General features: G+C 37.1%; 1 protein-coding gene across 2 annotated transcripts in view; it reads right to left on the bottom strand.

Annotated features, from left to right (window-relative positions):
• Positions 1-1,600: 1,600 nt before the first annotated feature.
• The window catches only part of LOC108262825 (gamma-aminobutyric acid receptor subunit pi), a 61,000-nt gene continuing 38,565 nt past the window's right edge, over positions 1,601-24,035 (bottom strand). The window contains exons 3-10 of one of the 2 annotated variants that reach the window (XM_017463173.3): positions 19,880-19,992; positions 19,024-19,091; positions 17,573-17,790; positions 15,831-15,913; positions 11,891-12,028; positions 10,085-10,237; positions 8,536-8,729; positions 1,601-6,000 (exon numbers count right to left, since the gene is read on the bottom strand). In XM_017463173.3, coding sequence (XP_017318662.1) covers positions 5,644-6,000; positions 8,536-8,729; positions 10,085-10,237; positions 11,891-12,028; positions 15,831-15,913; positions 17,573-17,790; positions 19,024-19,091; positions 19,880-19,992 — 1,324 coding nt within the window. In that variant the 3' untranslated portion in view covers positions 1,601-5,643. The remainder of the gene's footprint in view (positions 6,001-8,535; positions 8,730-10,084; positions 10,238-11,890; positions 12,029-15,830; positions 15,914-17,572; positions 17,791-19,023; positions 19,092-19,879; positions 19,993-24,035) is intronic. The other variant, XR_001812018.3, reaches the window with a different exon arrangement.

Below are 24,035 nucleotides of genomic sequence, written 5' to 3'. Positions count from 1 at the left end.
ACTTGGTGTTGAGGCGGGAATACATCACAGACAGGGACACTAGTCTATTGCAGTTTTTTTTTTTTTTAATTTCAATAACAAATAATATATTTGTGTATGTGTATATGATTTATTAAGATTAGGATTTGGGATTTTTATGGTTAATCATATGTTACCATTAAGGGTAAGGACAAACCAAAAAACTATTTAGAATCCTAGATGGTAATTTTTTTTTAGACATTAAAAATGTTTACTGTATATTTCATCATAGGAAAAAGGTGATGAATGAGAATAACTTTGTATTGATTTGGCACCACCCCATTGCTACACACCCTCCACTGGCTTCCTGTAGCTGTCCGTGTTAGATTTAAAACACTGATACTTGCCTACAAAGGCAAAACTGGACCAGCACTAGCCCACCTTAAAGCACTTATCACACCCTGCACTGCACCATGCTCCGTCAGATCCTCTAGCACTGCTCGGTTGAAACCACCATCTCTCAGTGTACAAGGCATGCCTCAAGGCTCTTCTTTTTTTCTGGCACCTTGTTGGTGGAATGAAGTTCTCCTAGATGTCCAAACAGCAGAGTCACTGGCTGTCTTTAAACGATGACTAAAGACAGACCTCTGCATGAAGTATTTAAATTAACAGCATGTTATTTAAAAAAATTTTTTTTATAAAAAATAAAAATCTATGTCTTGTTTGTTTGTTTTTTCATAATATACAATCCTGATAATCCTGATTAACTAGTTCCTGATTTAGTGAACCACTATGAAGATATTAAGATTTCATAAGTCTTTCTGTAAGTCACTCTATATAAGGTCATCTGCCTAATACCATAAATGCAAATGTAAATGTAAATCTGCAGTGAGTTTTCCCAATTGGACCCAAAAAAATGGCATCAAAATTGTTTTTATACCACAGCACTGTTGAAGTTTGTGATTCTGATCAGAAAGTGGTTTTTTGTTTGTTTGTTTGTTTGTTTTATCTATCATATCATGGCTCTGGCAGTAGTTGTGGTTACACGATAAACCACAGGTTTATATTAATGACTGTTGCTGTGTTTATATTAACAACATAGGCCAGGACTTGTATGGTGGATGCTCCCCATTAACAGATTTAAAAAGTGTGATTGTTGATATGGTCAAGTTTTCTATTAGGAGATTTGGAAGGAGTCTCCAGTGTCAGCACTTTGTAACAGTCAGAGCTAAAGCTATCATTTTAAATTTCTGATACAGGAAATGCTCAGGACAGGGGATGTTGCACTTTGCAGTTTCTTAAAACCATGACAAGCTGAATTTTTGCTTGTTTGTTTCTTTCTTTAAATTCACTTCAAAGAGAAAAAGAGAGAGGGACTAATAAGACAAAAACTGTTAAATGTAACTATAAATAGATAAAAGTATAACATGTTATTCACACCACCCCTTTGTTGATTATAATTTTCCCATAACAGCATGCCCCATCATGTTTTTACGCTATACATAAATGAATCAGTTTAATGGCTTAATGTTAGGCTTTTAATTTATGCTCTGAACCATAAAACGTTTATCAAAAAATAAAGAGGATATTACACTTGTATTATTTATTATGATTACAACTTTTTCAGGAGACATCAAGAAAACATGCAGAGTGTAACAATGTATTTACATCCTTTTTTAAGGATATCATATATGCTTCAGTGTTACAAGTATACACTTTACAGTAATTTAACAATAGGAAGTCAGTGGCATCTCCAGAGGTCAACGCACTCCATCCATACTGTAAGCTCAGCTGGCATGTCATGCTGAAAAAACACAAAATATTTAAAAGCAGTAGAATGCTACTGTATATTGTGCAAAAGGCTGGAGCCCTGCATACAGACTTGAATAGTCTGGTCTACGTACATGCTGGAGGAATGTTATGAATGAGTCCAAAAATGTAATTTATTTGAGGACGCTATCTAAAACAGATAAAATGGTGGAAGAGGGGAAAAAAGTATAAAACATTTCCAAAAAAAATAAAAAATAAAAATCCAAATCAGCAGCTTAAAGAGACAGAAAGACCTTTACTGAGAATCACTTGTGCTGTTTTATGGGCTGATTGCTTTTTTCTTACTAAACAATATGCACATGCTATTTTGTTGAATAATCCGACACTGGTCTGCATTTTATTATGTAGATATAAACCACTCAACTGTTTTATCAAATGACTCCTATATAAGTGACAGTTTTGCTTTGCACAAGGTAATACAACTTTATAACAAGAAATTCAGTACGACTTCTAACTTCTATTGTGATTCTAGTAACTATTATATATAAATTAAATCTTGGATGCCCCATTTTAATATTTGCTGCAACCAGCCAGCTAAATGTCACTACTGTAATAGCAAAGGATTTATAATAACAGCTCTGCTATTAGAATGAACACCATGTGCACCATGTTCTCTTTTAATAAACTCACAAACAATTCTCTGTAACTGTGGCACATTTTCAGCTTTTCAGCATTACAGCTGTAAAATCTCAAAGCTTAAGGCACGTCCATTGGGATATACACTGTGTTGAACGCACATGCAGCAGCAGCTGTACAAATGATCTAGAGATGGGAAAATGGACAACTGACATAGCTTTATGGTTAGATTTATACCTTAGTAAAATGAAGGGGATTGAGGTTTTACCACAGATCAAAATGCATTTTAAAATGCTTCCAAACATCTACTGCAGAGGTTCTGCTGAATGTTGATTAAAATTATCTACAAAAATAAAACTGATATTCAACTTTGAATTCTACATGGAATTGCCCTTCAGCTTATACATTTCAACTTAAACATGACTCAAATAATACTAGGGTTAGGCAAGATCTATTTTTGGCAACAGCAGTATGTCAAAAAACTTTTACATGTTCTTTGAGAATTCTTAACTCAATGTTTTTACTTTTTGTCTCAAAATTTTGATATATAATGATGGAGCTATGTAAATAGCAAAATTAATGACTCCTTTTTAATCTTATCTAATCTTATTTTATGATCAGTGTCTGAAGATGGGATCAAAGGTCAGGGGCTATCTCCTATTATTATTAATCTCCTATTAACCAATAACACATGTTCTTTAAGAAATTCATGATTTTTTTAGTCTACAGAGTAAGATAAATTGGCATCATTTGAGAATAAGTCATAATTTTGAGATAAAGAGTTAAAGACATTGTAAGTCAAAATTTTCAGATAACTCAAAATTGTAAGATAATAAGTCAGAATTCTAAAATGATGTCACAATTTTGAGATAATAAATCAAGACTCTGAGGTAAGTCTGAATTCTTAGATAATAAAGTCAGAATTGTAAAGATAATAAGTGGTAATTTTGAGAAAATAAGTCCAATAATAATAATAAAAAGTTATTCAGCATACTGCTCCTGCAGAAAATCTTTTTAAAAAGGGCTTCCGTGCAATTCTGTTTACCTCATAAAAGATTCATGTTAAAACGTCCCGATGAATCCATACTGAAGAGATGAATTTCAAATATTATTTACATTATATAAAGATGGAGGGCCTACAGTAGATACCATTTTTTTTTGTTAGAATTTTCACAAATGTGTACAGTTTAAAAATGACATATCATATTAATAAAGATAAATTACATGGCGAAACATTATATATTCCAATGTATTGTGTATAGCCAGGAGGAAAAAAAATGCATCAATTATAAATACAAAATATAACACATCTAGGAAGGAAAATGTAGGGGTAAATGAATGCCAAATGAAAGCTTCTACCTCGATGTTGAGCTCTTTAGAAGTTGATTGAAATTTTACTATGGCTCCCATGCTCTCTTTAATCTTAAAACGATGAACACCTGCCACATCCTTAGTCAGTCATCATCTTTTATCTGCTTCATATTTCATAATCAATATGACCTTTTTTTAAGGTCCTGCAGGTAAGGCTTAAGTTTGGACTAAATGAGTCTCTCGACAGGGCGCCACATTTGAGTCAATATCTGCCTAGGACAGAAAGATTCACCTGTGCTGGGAGATCCAACTGTAAAAGAATATTGTCATTCAGAAAATCAGACACTTCTTTGCTTGTCTGCTAAAAAGGGAGAATGTTGTAGTTTTCTGTTCCAATTTCACCCTTATGAGGCAGCGTGTATTAGTTAGTTATATCTGATTGTTTAGATCAAATTTTACAAGGCTCGTATCAGGGTCATATATCTTGCTGTGCCGCAAATCCATGGTTATTTTCTAAAATAACACAGTTTGCTAAAGAAGTGATTTATTAACACAAAGTTAGTAAATTGTCCAAGCAATCCAGTCATCTGTCAAGGGTATTGAGGATACAGCATGGTGGGCCCCAAGCTCCTGTTTGTACAGTTTCTCTGGAACCAGACATGATATTGGCACTGTTCCTGCTTGTAAAATGGACTACATAATGAATAATTTAATAACAAATCATATAAAATCATTTATACTCGCTTGCGCTGCGAGTTGATCCTCATAATGTGTGAGAGAAGGAGGGAGCCCGGGCCAGAAAATTTACTGAGGCAATAAAAAAGAGCAATAGCTTCAGTTTGCCCCCTGCAGCACCGTCCAGCAATTCAGCTAGCTCACTAACTCAGAGGGCAAAGCCCTCCACTGGCAGAACCAATAAGTGGAAACAGGGGAATGCATGGACAAGAAGGAAAGAATGCATTACATGTTTGTGGCACATGAAGACAATACTATAAAATGTTGATGCTCAAATATATAATGATAAATCATTAGCAGAGGTGCCAACATCTATGGTTTAGCTGTAGCCGTTAAGAATTTTTTACCCCTTTCTACAGCAATACTGGAAAACAATGAATAGCTGCTTTATCAGGAGTCAGACCAAAGACATGGGATTTAAAAAAATGCCCTTTTTTAATTTTTTGAGCAGACAAGGCGCTTGATTTGTATGATATTTTCCTTTCAAGTCAGTAATGAAAGTGTAAAGATCATCAAAGTCTATACAAAAAAAAAGTCAGTTAATCACCAGTCAATAGATTACAGTTTCAGATGGTTTATTATTAAGTTCAACATGTGGCAATAGTTTGGACTGAAGACCGGACATGCATGTTAATTTTGTAACAATTATATTAAGAATTTACCCTTGGCTGGTTGCTTATAAATCCAAACCTTTCTGACGGCTGTTAAAGTTAAATATCAGTTTAGCCAGTGCATGTTTTATCATTAATCCATTGAGCCACCTTGTCCACTGAATTATGATAGGGAATTAGTGGAAAAATCCTTCTTTTTTTTTTTTTTTTTTACATTATTATATTATATTCATTCTTGTTAGCAGTGTTGGCACCTCTGCATTGCAGATCAAGACAGATGACATCTCAATGTCTTCATCTTAATCAGCGTCTTTCTCTAACATGTTATTGCATCATTTTAGCATGTTACGCCTTCAGCAGTGTCTGTAAAAGAACTGCAAACCTTATCCACAAAACGGTTAATTTGTGAGAAGCACTTGCACACCCATTCAGGCATGTAAAATATGCAAAATAAGAAACACTCACACTCACACCATTATGTATACTCTGTTATTTCCACTCAGATTTTCATACAACCAAAAGAAAAACCCAGACATATACAGACACTAAGATGGCTTCATGCTCAGTCACACATGAGGTGCACCCTCTTTCACAATAACTCCCATCAACACGCTGAGGCTTACTAAAAGTACAGATAGTAAGTCCAGTAGAGCAGATTAACTACGACAAACGAGAGGGGAAATGTTACACGGGAGTAGTTGTCTATGTAATGTGGATTCTCCACATGACAGCAGTTCACAGAGCGAAGCATCTGTCTTATGAGTGACAGGATTCTGATGCAGCGGTTAAGAGGATCCTCCAGGGCCTCCGGGGTCATAGGCTCTAGGTGAGAAGGGGTTTGGGCCATGAGATCAGGCTCTCCGCTAGGAGTCGATGTTGGAGCAGGGGTTGGAGTGTCTTTACGTCGCTTTGCTCGGCTGGAATCACTGGCAATGGTTGTGACAATGCCATTGATCTCTTCTTCACAGTCCTGCATGTGCTGAGATGCAGCGAGAGAGAGAGAGAGAGAGAGAGAAAGAGAGAGAGAGACAGTATGATGATCATCGTCTGCAAATTGCAATGCTATCAAATTTATTGGTATCTAATAAAAAGTATCCTACACTGAATAAAAATAGCTTGAAATGGTAGTTTAACAAAAATGTGAGAGAAAATGGACATACACATTTTTCCCTCACCATAAAATTCAGTTTCTATAAATATGGAAATTAGAAACATCACCAACCCAACACACTCCATTCCCTCTCTTGAAAAACTAGTGTAGTATGACCTGCATATTGGAATATGATTGGATTTTATATTTTATGACACAATCTCACGACATTTCGCATGTTCCATACTAACTAAGGTAATTAGCTACCACTATTCCTTAAAACCATGATTTTCAAATGGGGTTTGTGATGTGTATCCAGGACAGTCCCTGAGTCTATTGCTTTTTTAAAGTCACTTGACAGTGGTGGAGATTACTATCAAGTACTATAGTATCAAGGTTGTTATGGTTATTATTAGTCATCATAGTTGTAAGCCATAGTGACTGGTCACTTGGTTAATCTAGGGTTAATCTAGGTAACTCATTCACTCAATAACTTCACATGTATAAATAACTACATGTAATCTAACTGTGCTGCTAATATAAGGTTGGGAGGGTTACTTTAAAAATGTATTCTGTTACAGTTACAAATTACTTCATAAAAAATGTAATCAGTAACGTAAACCAAGTATCGCAATATGAAAGTAATGTTATCTGATTATTTTTGGATTACTTCCAAGGCCACATATGTAAATAAAGTCAAGAGTAAAGCAATATGATCTAAAATACTTTCATTTGGATCTTAAAAACATGTTCAATGTTTGGATTTGTTTTAATAAAATAAATAAATAATCAAATAAATAAAAGATCACTGTTCCTGATTCGGGTAACATTACATCACAAAAGTTAGGGTGACCATATTCTGCTTTTCCAAAAAGAGGACATTTTTTTTTCGTGTCTTAATTGTGTTCAAAACAGTGTTACTATATATGCAGATTTTAATACACTGAAAAAGACACAGTATTAGCACTATTAGCAGCACATAAATATATATAAATACCTACATTCTTTTGAATGTCCATGCAATAAAATAAAATATTTGATGCTACGACTGTACCTTCTACGAACAGCACTTCACCTTCACACGTTCACTGAGAGTAGAATTGGTGTTTGAGAAGGTGGGAATTACAGAGAGGGGATAAAGCAATGCAAATATGCGCACACATGTTGCAGTATTAGACCATAAGCACATCACAAAGAAACTAAAACTGAATCCCAGACATTTTCTCAAATTTAAACGCTGTTTTTAAGGTCTGAAAAAGAGGACATGTCCGGGAAAAAGAGGACGTATGGTCACCCTAACAAAAGCATTTCAGAGAACAATTTGTGTTAATTTCTACCAAATAAATGTTGCACAAAATTTTTTTGCGCATGCACCAGGAGGTTGCTCAAGAAAAAAACAGAACTATAATCAAGCAGCTGTCTATATTGTGTTCTGTCAAAAGATTAATTTGTTTGGTTTTAAATTTTTTAAAAAATGTAATCCTGATAGTATTACCATTTTTTACAAAATGTACCTGTACTGTGATTACTTTGTCTTTTTGACATAACTGTGTCACGTCACAGCAAACCAACAACTCCATTTACCAGAATGCACTATGAACTACAAACATGGATGACAACTACAACTCCCAATGGAACACACAGACACCTTCTCCTGAGGGCTAATCACACACACACACACCTGTTCGCTATCCCACTACACTACTTAAGAGAGTCTCACACACAGCCATGGCACAGTAATATGCTCAGTTGATTTGTCGCTTGCCTTTACCTTGCCTTTACTTTGCCTTTACCTTGCCTTTACCTTGCGTTGTTGCTCTGTTTTTTTTGGTATTTTGTTCTTCCCTTGACTTTGATTCTCTGCCTTGCCTAGTTTGGATTGTTTGCATGATCATTTGACCCTTGCCTGTCTATGGTTACTGATTTCTACCTAATCCTGTGGATTTGTCTTCTCATTAAACTGCCTTACCTGCACTTGCTTCCGTCTCAGCCTCCATTATGTGACAAACTGTAACAGATTACAGTTACCAGGGTTTTTTGTATCCTGATTACGTACTGCCGTTACATGTATTCCATTACTCCACAAGCCTGGATATACAGTACAGTATTTTGGCTCTGCATCTGGTTGAGTGGAAAATTCAGGTATACAAAAGCTTTAATGGCTAAAACAACTCTATATGATGGTACATATTTGCCCTGTTCTTAAAATTAAACTACTCTGGAAGATATCCCTGAATGCAAAAAGTTTGAGAACACTGGCCTCAAAACTGCTGCCATGGCAATTTTAACACTCAGATTAATACCCATAGAAAAGGGTTTTAATGATAAAAAAAAAAAAAGATTTCAAAAAATAATGATGCTAAAAAAATGTAGTAATAACAGGCAACGTAAAAATAAATAAATAAATAAATTCTGTGGTCTCACCGTAAACGCACTGTTGTACTCTGGGTGCTGGAGTGTGCAGAAGTGAGCAACAGCATACTCTATCAGTGCTCCAAAGATGAAACTGAAACAAATTCCCAAATACACGTCTATTGCCTTGATGAAGCAGTTAGCGTTGGGTAGAGATGTCCTCGCACCCATCATCAGAGTGGTCATCGTTAACACTGTCGTTACTCCTTTAACGGTGAAAAATAAACACGAACAACATGGCTGGCATGGAGGTGACAAAACAGCTGTGACTATGACTGTTTGATAAGAAAGTGGTTTACCAAAATAACTAAGGGATCAGAGCTCCTAAACTAAAGTTTCAGGTGGAGCAGTTTTTCTCAAATCCCTAGATAGCTTCATTTAAAAAAAATATGAAAGTTAATTAGAATACAATCTGAAACAAAACCTTCTACAAGGAATTACAAACTGGCAAAATGGTAGTGGAGTTTTGTTACTAATTTATAAGAGGTCTTTACTGAATTTCAATTCATGGACTGTTATCATCAATACCCACCTGAAGATTTGTTTTATGATCACTTTTAATCCTGCTTTTCACATGGGTTTATGATTTGTAGCTGTAATCTCAGTGACCTGATTCAGAGGTCTGATTATACGTATCTGTGCATGCTTTGTTTTCAAAAGGAAAGGTTGTAGCTGTTTAAATAGGAGAATACTTCAATATTTCATCCTTTAGCATCATTTTGTTATAAATCTAGTATTGTTTGCAACTATGTTAGTCATCTGAATGCAATAGAACACTATTTCACCTAATATATACTGGTTGTAACTGTATAAATAGCAACAAGAAAAAGACAATGAGGGCACTTGGATGGCTAATACTATCATGCAATCATGTAGCTAGGTTAACATCATTCTTTTATTAATAACCACATTTAGTATAAATTCTATGTTGACGTTTGTGGTGGTTCAGATTCAGAAATGTGTTGTCTCAAAGCCTAATTCAGGGACTGGGAGGTCAGGTGCAATAGCGAAGACATCCTTCTTTTTTTCCTTTTTCTCTTCCTAATTCATGCCTAGCACAGGACACTCTTAGGAAATTTACATCTCAGATCAACATAATAATACATTATTAACTTCAACTATTAAAATGCATCATTCAGGTCATGTGCATTTCATTATATTAATGCGATTTTATCTCTCTTCAGTCTCCGCCTATGTCCTTTCATTGCTGTGTTTCCTGATTGTGCCCATGTGTCCTGTGTTACGTCTGATCTCGTTTGTGTGTCTTCTTTGTTAAGTCCAAGTATTAGTTTCTTGTGTTCCCTGACCTTTGTTTCACGTATTATGTCCTGATTTTGACACTGCTTAGGTTTTTGCATTACGGATTATGGTATGAACCCTGGAACGTGACAATGCAAGTGATTCCTGGTTAGGCTTTAATAAATGTCATGCTTTTACGCATGTCCTGCCTCATACAAATGCATGTAACTTATGTGTTCTTTTCATTTTTTCACATCACCATTCTTCAGTTTGACTGCATAGACACATTTGGTAAAGCATGTAATTGATGGAGATAATGTACCTATACATATGCGAGCAGGCACGGATGACTGGCTGATCCAGAAGGACACCCAGGAGAGCACGACTAGCAGACTGGAGGGCACGTAGGTTTCCAGGATGAAGTACAGAATGCTTCGCTTCAGCTCAAAATGGAATATGAGTTTAGGATAATTACCTGAGAAGAAAGATATTGTCTTGTTGATTTAAAATAACTCTCAGTGATTTGTCTTATTTGTCTGAAATATGGAAAATATGGAAAAACCTTGAATTATGCCAACATAGAAATTCTTATATTAATACTGACATATTTATTCATATACATATTTAAAGTTCATAACCACAAGCAATCACAGGCCTGTCAAAGAACAAAAGTATAAAATAAGCATCAAACTCTTGTATGTTTGAGTGTATATACATTGACATTCACTGCACTTTGACATTTAGCTTGAAAGTAAACTGTTTCCAAATTGATGTTAAACGTGCAAAAGTTAATCAAAAAAACGTACTAATAGAAATAAAATTAAAAAATATGTAGGACATGATGAACAAAAGGTTTAGGCCATGGCGTCAGCACCAGGCTATTACATGGCTGAGGAAACCCGTTTGGAAAACTGCCTTCCAGTCCAGAATGCCTGTTTATATTTACATGGTCCTCTTGTCAGTCATTTTATAGACACTCCCCAATGCCCCTTCACTTCACCCCATCTCAGTCTGAAATTGACAAGTGCCCAGCACTTTCAAGCAACTTAACGGTCTTTTAGTTCTTTTAGATTTCTGTAATATCTTTTAGCTAACCATGCTAGCATGCTAGTACCACAGCGTAGCTGTGTGTACAGTAATGGCACTTGTGAACATCATGAATCAGTAGGAACCTTATGTCTTTATAATGTTATAACTTGGGTTTCAAGCAGCTGAAAGTTTCAGTGCTAATTAGAGTTGATTGCTAATGCTAACATGCACTCAAACATTCAGATGCTTGAAAGTCAAAGTTATAGAAGTTAAGCCAAGTCAACTAGTGTGGTTAGTGGTTAGCACGTTCGCCTTACACCTCCAGGGTTGGGAGTTTGATTTCTGCCGCGGCCCTGTGTGTGCAGAGTTTGCGATGTTCTCCCCATGCTGCGGGGGTTTCCTCTGGGTACTCTGGTTTCCTCCCCCAGTCCAAAGACATGCATGTCCGAAGTGTCCGTAGTGTATGAATGGGTGTGTGAATGTGCATGTGATTGTTCCCTGAAGGGATATACCCCGCCTTGTGCCAGATGATCCCTGGGATAGGCTCCAGGTTCCCCATGACCCTGTAGGATAAGTGGTATAGAAAAATGGATGGATGGATGACACTAACTCTAGCATGCTAACTTTAGTTGAACCACTGTAGGTTATAGGTTCTGGGGTGGAGTTATATGGGAATGGGGGCAGGCTTAAGGAGTAAAAAAAAAACATTCAAATCTGATTCAACTCCACTTATTTAACCGTTCAGTTCTTACCACGCTGTTCCGTCTTGGGCCTTTCTTGGGATTATTTCTTAAGAATAGTGGCATAAAAGAACTTTCTCTCTAGTGACAGAGTATTTCTTTCTGAAACTCAGGCAATGTTTGGGTCACTAACCACAAACTAAGATGTGCAATATGAATAAATATAGAGAATTCACATTCCCTGCCCATTCTAATGTGAATCTAAAGAGAAGATGACACATGGACTATAATGTTAAATTGTATTATTTTGTATCAAACCTACCAAGAAAATTTCCCCTTCAACTTTATTGACTGCATCCAAAAGAACATTTGAGGAAACCTTATTTATATTACTGCAAATGTGTTGTGTTTGTGTGTACCTGTCTCATACACAGCCTCAGAGGCAGAAGTGTAATGATCCTCTACTGTGTACTGTGCCAGACGCAGAGTATCCAACCCACTGACTGAGTCGTTGCCTCTCACCCAGTAAAACATCACATCGTTGACATTATAACCCCCTGATTGAAATAGAAAGCAAGGTTACACAGGAAGACTGAAAAGAATGGGATTTGTGTACAAATGTAGCGCCCACACAGAAATATCTGCAAACATTGAAGCTACATTGGTGCAGAATTATAATAAATTCATATGTATTAGATTGATACCATATACATCTTGCTGTAAACTGTTATAGTATTCATAATTGAAGATTTCAGGATGATACATTAAATTCTTGTGCTATATTGAGTTGTAGCGCACCACTGAAAGCAGTATCAATGTATTTCCTTAAGAGGGAGCTCTATGATAAAAAGTGATCAAACACTGTACTATGACATCTCACTACAGCTCAGACTTTCTCTCTTTATGGGCCTGTGATATGTCTATATCAGTTCTGCACTCTTTCTCCAGACCCTCTGATATGAAAAATCTCACACAACAACAAGGCAATCTGTACTGAATAAGAGTCAATGTTAGCTTGTGAAAGGAAGTGAACTAGCTATCAGTAGCTCAGTGCAGTGAAGTAACTAGACAGTGAAATGAAATGAAAAATGAAAAATGCAGTATGTTCTGCATAATGAAGTAATTCAATTCCCCCTGTACTATATTGAAAACACATTAACATATTATTTGATGTTTTACTTTGTGAATTTTTTTTAGTTTTGAAAATATACACACATTTCAAATCTGATGACTGCAACACACTCCAAAAAAGTTGGGACAGTCGACTGTTGACCACTGTGTAACATCACCAATTTCTCTTATTAAGCGTTTGGGCACTGAGGACACCAGTTGGTTAAGTTTAGCAAGTGTAATTTCCCCCCATTCATTCATTATGCACTTCTTCAACTGCGCAACTGTACGGGACCTTAATTGCCTTATTTTGTGCTTCATAATGTGCCACACATTCTCAATCAGAGACAGATCAGGACTGCAGGCAGGTCATGCTAGCACCCGTACTCTTTGCTTACGCAACCATGCGCTTGTAATCTGGGCAGAATGTGGTTTGGCGTTGTCCTGCTCTGGATGGCAGTATATGTTGCTCCAAAATGTGTACATATCTACATATCTACATTAATGGTACTCTCACAGATGTGCAAGTTATCCATGCCATGGGCACTGACACAGCTCCATACCATAACAGACACTGGCTTTTGGATCTGACACTGATAACAGCTTGGATGGTCCTTTTTCCTCTTTGGCCCGGAGAACACGACGACTGTTTTTTTCCAAAAACTATTTGAAATGTCAACTCGTCAGACCACAAAACATGATTCCACTGTGCTACTGTCCATCTCAGATGAGACCGAGCCCAGAGAAGTCGGCGGCGCTTCTGGACAGTGTTGATGTATGGCTTCTACTTTGCACAGTAAAACCTTAACTTGCATCTGTGGATGCAGCGGCGAATGGTGTTGTCTGACAAAAGTTTACCAAAGTATTCCCGAGCCCATGTCAGGATATCCATTACAGACTCATGATGGTTTTTAAGACAGTGACGTCTGAGGGATCGGAGATCACGTGCATTCAGAAGTGGTTTTCGGCCTTTCCCTTTAAGCACTGAGATTTAACCGGATTCCTTGAATCTTTTAATTATATTGTGCACTGTAGAAGCTGAAATGCCCAAAATCCTACCAATTTGTCATTGGGGAATGTTGTTCTCAAAGTGCTGGATTATTCAGTGACACATCTGTTGGCAGATTGGCAAGCCTCGACCCATCCTTGCTCTTGAAGGAGTAGGCCTTTTTTGAGGCTCCATATATACTATGATTAAACAACTGCATCACCTCTTTCACATCACCTTCTTATTTCAACTTGTCACATCACTATTAGTCCTAAATTGCCCCTGTCCCAACTTTTTTGGAACGTGTTGCATGCATCAATTTCAAAATAAATGTTTACCTTCAAAAACTATGCAGCTGATTAGGTGAAACATCAAATACCTTGACTTTATACATTTTATACAAGTCAAAGTACATTTACAAATCACTCTTCTTTTTTTAGTAGCATTTTCTGTACTGACATGGATTCGCTGATACAAAATAGGCTGATAGCAGCAGGCATTTTAGATGTTAGCTGTTGGTAAATTATCTATAACAGCCGTTCTGACAGTAGTTCCCGCTCCAAGACAGGTTTATACTAAAATATGAGTTCTAATACATTTTTGTTTCTTATCTAGTGAAGTTTTCTGTGACAAGATGTTTATTTAGCATTTGTGGAAGGAGTCTCTAGTGTCAGCACTTTGTAATCATCAGAATTCTTTAGTATGGAAGATCTTAGGTTGTCTTATTATTAACCGAGAGAGACAGAGAAGAGAGAAGAGAGACTTGTAAGGAAACAATTGATATAGATATTATAATGTGAGTGAACTTGTTTTGGGTAAGTTCCAGAGCATTATGTGTACCTTTACACTGATAAAAGTATGATGTGTTGTTCTTTAATAAAAAAATTTAATCATTGGCAAATTTGTATGATATAAGAGGAATGTAACATGTCTGCACATGCTGTTATAGGTAAATAATGAACTTTGGTGTGGTAGAAAGTGTGGTATTGCATCCCACCACCCCATCTCTGTTATTTTCCAATAACAGCACACACACTGTAATGTTTTATTCCTTACTTACACACTCCTAGAAAAAAAAAGTCCTTGACATTAGATAATATCAACTTTTGAGTGAAAGAGCTTTTGAAAGGGGGACGATAATTAATCATGTCATGCAAGGATGCATACCTTAATAAGCAACCCACTGTATCACTGTGGTTAAACTTTAACTACTCTTTAAAGGCAAGATTAAATGAAAATCATGCATTGTTCCCTTTGTCATGGTGAAGGTTTGGCAACGGTCAGTGCATTCTGATGCAAGAGTATGGACAGACAAGATTTACATATATAAAGTGACTGATGTGGTGTGAAAAATACAACCAGTGATACAAATTAGCATGATAAGAAATATGTTTTGGAAATATGGTTGTCTTTAAAAGGTGATTTGTGCACATCTAATAGTCTGTGTCTTTCAGACTTTATGCCACTATATGTGGCATAAAGTACTGAACACGGTACTGTTATTATTAGGTATCACTATAAAGTATAAAAAATATGTTTTGCAACCTTAATAATGTATTCAGAGTAATTTGCACTCATTTGTGTGAGTGTGTGTGTGTGTTTGGGGGGTGGGGAAGGGATGGGTTGTTGTGGGTGGGAGACACAGTACATTGGAATTACTGATTATGTGGGAGGACTTTATTCTGCCTCTTTCTCTCCTGCTCTCTGGTTCTTCCACTCTCATTGCAGCTTATATAACAATTAACAGAAACCATGACAGAAGTCCAATCACAAACATACAGGCACATATGCCTGTATATATATTTAATTTGCAAACTGGTTTCAGGAGTAACCATATTGACTCCTACAACTACTTCAGCTGCTGTCATTGCACTCTGTATCTCTCTTACAGATCGGTAAATCGGAGATAGCTTCATACTAATCCACACACACAAATATTATAGTTACTATTATAGTTGCCTAATTTCTGGTTAGGTGTGGGTTGAGTTGGAGTTCATAAATGTTTGGTCATGGAGATGTTTTAAGTAAAAATATGCAGAGCTATATTTAGCAGCCAAGGTCACTCTCTTTTGATGTATAACCACACCAAGCATTATGAAATATGAAATAGATTATATAGACGTATGTTGCTGATGCAACAAGCAAGAGCTGAGGAATAAAATAAGAGCCTATATCTTGTTGCCACAGCAACGCTCTCATTAATGCCTTGGAAAAGAGTGAGTGGGTAAGTGAGTGAGAGAGGAGGGGGGTATTGATCTTACAGCTTTCCAGTTGTAGGGTGCATGTCTGTTTATCCATGGGGTATTTAGTCAGGTCCATGTTGCAGGCCACAGTGGTGGTGATCCTGGAGAAATGCACAAACACACATGAAATATTAATGCCTCATTAGCAGCTTGCCTGAGTAAGACATCTTAGCTTGTGTTTTTTCAATATATAAAATTATGTTAGGTTAAGTTAGGTTCAACTTTACTGGCACTGTCAGAGTACAAGTACAGAGGCAATGAAATGCAGTTACTGTAGAATCTAACTAGTACTGCAAATAGCAAATACTGTAAGTTAAATAATATGAAAAAGGTTGTAGTGCAATAAGTTAAAATCAATGTCTAATACCAGTACCACATTATTTGGAGGGAGAATCTCATTGATCCTTTTTTTTTCTAAACATACATGTATACCCTAGCTCTCAATTAAAATCACATTGATTTCAGATGGATGAATTGATACTACTTTACCTCCTGTAGATGCAGTCTTAGCTCCAAAATGTAATTACGTGGAAATATGAATACTACTTTTTTTGTTGTTGTTGCTGACTAAGCAAAAATCAGCAAACCTACCATACTAAACAGCTCACACACACACACACACACACACACACACACACACACACACACACACACACACACACAGAGAATGTAACACTGATGGATATATACTCACTGACCACTTCGCTAGGAATGTCTATACACCTGCCCATTCATTCAATTCAAAATCAGCCAATCATGTGGCAGTAGCACAATGCATAAAACAGTGCATCTGTATTCAGTGCATAAATACAGATGCAGGTCATGAGCGTCAGTTAAGGTTCACATTACAGCAGTCTCTAAAATTTACACAGAATAGTGAAAATAAACCATTCAGTGAGTGGAAGTTCTGCAGGTGGAAACACCATTTTGATGAGCGAGATCAGAGGGGAATGGCCAGAGTGGTTCGCTGACAGGTAGGCTAGGCCAATTCTAATAACCACTCTTTACAACCATGGGGAGCAGAAAAGTATCTCAGAATGCACAACATGCCGAACCTTGCAGATAGGCTACATAGCAAGACAGCACATCGTTTTTTTCTCCTGTCAGCCAAAAACAGGAATCTGGGGCCATAATGGGCATTGACTCATTGAAACTGGGCAGCTGAAGATTAGGAAAAGACCAGGCAATGTTTTGCAAGTCTTCAATTGTCCTGTGTCAGTGAGCTTGTGCCCACTGTAGTCTGAAATTTCTATTCTTGACTGATAGGAGTGAAACTCAGTGTGATCTTCTGCTGTTGTCCATCTACTATTCTGTAGTCCATCTGCCTTCAGGTTAAACTTTGGACTGAGTTGGTAAAACTGAATGCCGATAGAAATGTGCTTCCTCTTTTCAGTACCAGTTCAAGCTCTGAGTATATGCACTGGCATCCTGATGAAGATATAGTACACAAAATTTCTCTCAAACCAATAAACATGTTCATTGTCTCTTGGCAGTATATTTATACATTTGTTTGTGGTTTTCTATGCCAAATTCTTGTATTTGAAAAACCTGCAATTATGACACTAATTACTTTAGCCCTGTTTGCCTGTGTTTTAGGCTTTGAGTATAGACCTGACTGTTAACTGTTTCTGCATATAGACTATAACTGATCATTGAGAAAGCCCATGCATTTACATAAATAATATTTGACATTTAGATACTCTGTGGAAGATTTGGTTTATTGTCATCCTTTAGTGCTGAGTGGAAATATTTTGCCTCACCGGAGAGCGTAAAGCACCGTTCCATTGGGAAAGATTCGGATCAGACGGTTCTCCACTGTGATATCATGCAGGAAGGACTTCTTGGAATCCACAATGAAGGTATCAGGAACCCAGAGTAGCTCTACCAGACGCCCATCCAGACTCAAGCTCTTATTACCTTCAAACACCAGCCTCTCATCTGTCCAGCGCTGCCGCAGGAAGATGGTGGCAGTGTAGTCCTACACAGGAGAATCAGTGACTCAACTTTACTGTGATTAACTGCATAACAGACTAAAATTACTGGTATTTCAGTGAATTTGACAATGGAAAGACCTACCTCTTCACCAAGCACACAGACTGAAGATCTACCTCTTCAGCAAGCAGACAGACTGAAGACCTACCTCTTCACCAAGCACACAGACTGAAGACCTACCTCTTCACCAAGCAAAAAGTTTGAAGACCTGCCTCTTCACCTAGTGCACAGACTGAAGACCTACCTGTTCACCAATCACAAACACTAAAGTCTCTTCCTTTTCACCAAGCAAAAATTCTGAATTCTACTCCTTTTCACCAAGCACAAAGACTGAAGATCTACCTCTTCACCAAACAAAATGCCTAAAGACCTTTCTCATCAAGCACTTCAACACTAATCAAGGAAACCTCAAGTTGTACTGTTTTTGTTGCTGTGCTGGTTTGTTGTACTGTCTGTTCTTTAACAGAGTTTTAGCTTGATAATATTTATAGATCTTTGCCTATTCCTAGTATCGGGATGTTTTTGATGGAGACTACAAAGCACCTCTGTAAGTTCTCTGGATAAGAGTGCCTGCCAAATGATGTACATAGTTGTAAATATGTGGAAGTTTTAAATCTGAAGTGATTAAGTCATCATGACTGTGCCCTACTCAGTAGGGGTTGAAATTAATAGCCATTTTGAACACACTTGATTGTCATTTTATAATGCTGAAACTGGTGGGATTTTTGTCTCACTATCACAAAAACGTATGCAAGCGTGAACAGGTTTCTCAGTTTAATAATGAATAAATAGATGAAGGCACATCCACTCACTGACACTGTTTAATTTTGAGGCTGCCATTCAATTAGTAAGATTTTCTAAATGTAAAGGGAAAACAAATACAAATGCCAAAAGCTACTGGCTTTTACCTGAGGTAGTGATAAAAACATGAAACCTATGTACATCAAACACTGCTGCAATACTGTCAGTTGTTTTATTCATTTTTGTTACAATTTAATATTACTAAATATAATGTTTCTAATCTACATTTAAGCCCTTCTGTTGCCACTACCATTTTTATCCATTCAGCATAAAAATATCAGGATAAAAATCTCAGGAGCAAAATGTTCATATGGTTCCCTTGTTCAAAACATTATCAAATAATAAAAACAACCAGTTTTAATATTGAGGGTGTTCTTTTTTATTATTATTATTATTATTATTATTATTATTCTCTTACCATGTTGATCTCTGATATCTTGTCAATGCTAGCAATGTCCAAACTCATCCCCACAGTGACAGGGCCATCTATGGAAAAATGTGAAATAAAAAGGAGAAACAAAGTAATATGCTGCATTTTTATGGCTCCCAACAAATATAATTTTGATGATGAATGAGCATTCATAACTATTCCTGGCAGAATAAACAATATAACCACTCACTGTGAAACTTTCACATAAAGTTAGAAGTACATAAAGCCAAAAATAAATAAATAAATATACATAGTAATGCAGTGCTAATAGTTCAGATTAAACAAAATTACTTTTCACATAATACTAGTTGTGTGTTTCAGTTTCTCACATTAAATAAAGATACACCATCTAATCTCGCGCTATCTTCTCTGTTAAAGTGCATCTCATGAGGCAGCTGCAGAATTCATCAGGATAGAAAGTATTATAGTTGGATGTTATTTTGGTGGTTAGGAGAAGACTAGCTGGAAGAGCAGGCACAGGGTGGTGCCTTGGTGAAGAGATAATAATGAAAGATTCTTTTTGAAGAGAGGCACAAAAAGACAGCTTTACAGTATGGTAAAGCTTGGTAAAGCTTTTTACCAAGCTTTACCAAGCTTGGTAAAGGTTGGTAAAGGTTGGTAAATGGTAAAGGTTTACAGACAAAGTTTACAGTATGGTCTTTACTGTACCAACTTCACTGAGCTTCGTGTGTGACATAAATGCGGCATTTCTCATGTCTCAGTTGAAATTAAAATATTTAGTAAATGTTTTTGTTGATTTAATTAGTGTGTGTGCGCGTGTGTGAGTGTGTGTGTGTGTGTGTGTGTGTGTGTGTGTGTGTGTATGAACACAGCCTTTGCTTACCATCAAAGAAAGGCCTTAGGTACTTGTTGTATCCTTTCATCAGCTTCTGAATGGTGGGAGGCAGAATTTCTCCCTCCTTCACCTCAGCACTCAGCAGTGGCTCCTCCAGGATGCTGCCGGCACATTGGGAGACAACATAAAGTCAAAGTGAGAAGGAAACCAAATCTTTCGGTCTCTTTTTATCTGATGTGATAGCTGGGGGCTCCAGCTCCTGCTGTACTACGCCACATTAGTGGAGCAGTGGAGTGATGATGAGTGCAGTGTTACAGCTTAAATTGCATACTAACAGAGAACAGGAGATTAAATCTTCCAACACAACTTTAAATTAGAAGTGTGTGTGTGTGAGTAGCAATGTGCTTGTATAAGGGAAAGAGAATCATAATTGGACAGGTATTACACAGGACTGGGATATTCCCATCGGTGTGTTGACCTACCCCATTTTTGATTCACTAACAGAGTTCCAGCTGTACTTCAGAATGATGAAGGATTATTATTTCCCAAGTTTGGTAATGAGGATTTTGCAAAGCACAGAATAATGTGCATCCACAGCAGGATAGGGTATTTATAGAATATGGTGCTTGGCACTGATTGATATTTACTGCATGAGAAATCTCCAAGTGCAAGGCTATATTATAAAATACAATGGCTGAGAAGGTTGTTTAACCAATTATAGTGAATACAATGATTTAATATACACCCGTTTAAGCCATCGACTGCAGTATGCCTCTGATAAGCAACAATAAAGTTCATAGTTGAATTTTTTTTTTTTTAATTCTTCGGCATAATCATTATCTTCTAGACCAGGGCTTCCCAACTTTTTTTGTCAGCTGAACCCTTCCATCTGTCTTCAGGGGACTCAGCCACAAGGCAGCGAACACCCTAGACGGGGTGCCAAGCCATCGCACTGGACAATCACACACATATTCATACACTATGGACAATTTGGAAATGCTAATCAGCCTATGACACATGTCTTTGGACTGGAGGAGAAAACCGGAGTACCCAGAAAAAAACCTGAAGCATAGGGAGAACATGTAATCTCCACACACACAGGGCGGAGACAGGAATTGAACCCCCCAACTCCAGAGGTGCAAGGCACGTGCTAACCTCTAAGCCATTGTGCCCTCTGTATGCTGAACCCCTTCAACCTAAATTATTTGCCTTAAGTACCACCTGAGACCCCAGGAAGGCAAATGTTGAGTGAAACATTTACTGGCTCAAAAGTTTTGTTTTTTTAACCCATCTGATTTTAATGCTATTTTAAGCTAAGCAACCTTCCTTGAAACATTCAACTAGTTTTCTGTCCAGGTTTTGATGTTTTGTTTTTCAAGTGTCTTTTTAAGAAAGCTGGCTTCATGCTTTCCACCCATTTTTATATGTTTTTAAATACTCCTTGCTGTACTTTCAGAATGTTTCCCATGCTGGAACTTTTGTTGTCTGATTTCTGCTTGAATCTTCCTCTTCTTGTGATTTGCTTTTAATGACAACTTATCTGGTCATTTTTATAAATTTTAAGGCATTAATTAGAATTATATAATAGTATTATATAATTAAAATCTTAATCTGACATTTCCATTACAGTCCCCTGGTTTGGGAACCCCTGCTATCGACTACTGTACATATTCATTGTTAAATAGATGTTTGTAAGTATTCATCAAACTAACAAACATTAACCTATATACGCATGAAACAGTACCCTGCCCTCCACTAATATTGGCACCCTTGGTAAATATGAGCAAAGGAGGCTGTGAAAAATTTATCTTTATTGTTTAAACTTTTTATCTTTGTTCAAAGAATTCACAAAAATACTCAAAAAAATATATTTGTTAAATATAGGTGTGCAACAATTATTGGTACCCTTATGAATTCATATGAGATATATTTGAAGTATATTCCCATTGATATTTTACATTTTTAGTACACCTGTGTGACTAGGAAATGCCCATTCCCACCATCAGGGCAATAATTAAGAAGTTCCGGTCAACTGGAAATGTTATGAATCAACCTGCAATTGGACGTGTGTCTATGTTGTCTCAACGCACTGTGAAGAGGATGGTTCGAGTAGCCAAAAATCTCCAAGGATCACAGCTGAAGAATTGCAGAAGTTAGTTGTATCTTGGGGTCAGAAAGTCTCCAAAACTACAATCTGAAGTCACCTACATCACCACAAGTTGTTTGGAAGGGTTTCAAGAAAAAAAACCTCTACTCTCTTCCAAAAACAAACTCAAGGGTCTTCAGTTTGCCAGACACTACTGGAACTTCAGATGGGATTGGGTTCTCTGGTCAGATGAAACCAAAATAGAGCTTTTTGGCAATAAACACCAGAGGTGGTTTTGGCACACACAGAGAGGTAGCCATATGGAAAAGTACCTCATGTCCACGGTTAAATATGGTGGTGGTGTTTTAATGTTTTGGGGCTGTTTTTCTGCCAGAGGACCTGGACATTTTGTTAGGATACATGGCATCATGGACTCAAATGTCAAATATCAACAGATATTAAATGAAAATCTGACTGCCTCTGAAAGAAAGCTTAAAAATGGGCTGTGGTTGGATTCCAGCAGGACAATGATCCAAAATATACATCACAATCAACACAAAAATGGTTTACTGAACACAAACTCAAGGTCCTGCCGTGGCCATTCCAGCCCCCTGACTTGAAACCCATAGAAAACCTGTGGGGTGAACTGAAGAAGAGAGCCCATCGGCATGGACCTTGAAATTTGAAAATTTGAAGGATCTGGAGAAATTCTGTCTGGAGGAATGGTCTCAGATCCCTTGCCATGTATTCTCCAACCTCATCAGGCATTATAGGAGAAGACTCACAGCTGTTATCTTGGCAAAGGGAGTTAGCACAAAGTATTGACTAAAGGCATGCCAATAATTGTTGCACACCTATATTTAACAAATATATTTTTATAAACCTGTGCTTTGTTTGCAATTGTGTGATATCTATGAGAGCAGAGTATTTTTGTGATTTTTTTTAAACAAAAGATCAAAAGGTTAAACAATAAAGACAATTATTCCCAGCCTTCTTTGCTCATATTTACCAAGGGTGCCAATATTAGTGAAGGGCACTGTATGAAACATTATACTACACTGACACCTTTCAGAGCAAAAAACTCTGGCCGTCTTGTGTTAGGTTTAATCCAGGGCTTCTGGGTTCTCTAATGAATTTGATATGTTATTAACTTATCAGGGCGGGGCGGCTGTGGCTCAGGTGGTAGAGCAGGTTGCACACTAATCGTAGGGTTTGTGGTTCGATTCCTGGCCCACGTGACTCCATATACCAAAGTGTCCCTGGGCAAGACACTGAACCCCAAGTTGCTCCTGATAGGAAGTAAGCACCTTGCATGACAGCTCTGCTACAATTGGTGTGTGTGTGTGAATGAGACACAGTGTAAAGCGCTTTGGATAAAAGCACTATATAAGTATGCCATTTAACTTAATACATATTTTTCCAACATAAACTTTTTTTTCTGTAAAATGACTGTATGAGGCAATTTCAAATAATTTAAACAAATAATATAATGTGCCCCCACATCATAACCCCCTACACTTGCCCAAATGTTTTGGACTGAAGAAAACTCAGGGTTCTGCATTCTCCACAGTGTAGGGAGTCTGCTGAAGGGACGTTGTCATTCTAAGAGTTGAGCACTGGAGCATGTAGAGATAGTGCTAAAGAATTAGCTGTTATCATACTTTGACCCACTGAGAGAAAAAAGGGTGCTGAGGTCTTGGTCTAGTTTTTCCTGACTTTACGTTCATCTCTATCTCTCTCATACACAGTTGTTCTCGCCACACACGCATTCTGATATACTGTATGTCACTGTAGTTTTATGTCAGAGGTTTTGTATGGGGTAACAAGGCAAATAGATCTCCTGACTGTTTGTGACTGTGTATTGCTGCAGGAAGGCTTATCCAATATAACACACACACACACACACACACACACACACACACACACCCCATTAGACATTAAAAGCATCCAGACTGACAATCCTTGCAACCTGGGATTGTCATTATTATTTTATTTGTGGAAGCACAGGTGTGGAAAGCCTTTCAATATGTTGAAAGTGGAGTATAAAAATAAAAAAGGCATAAATAAAATAATAAATCATAAAGAATAGTTAGTTTGTAGAGTACTAGGATAGAAAAG

This window comes from Ictalurus punctatus, chromosome 3 (assembly GCF_001660625.3).
Source record: "Ictalurus punctatus breed USDA103 chromosome 3, Coco_2.0, whole genome shotgun sequence".
Classification (NCBI taxonomy): Eukaryota; Metazoa; Chordata; class Actinopteri; order Siluriformes; family Ictaluridae; genus Ictalurus; species Ictalurus punctatus.
The sequence above is the reverse complement of the archived record's forward strand: the minus strand, read 5'-3'. Positions and strand labels throughout refer to the sequence as shown.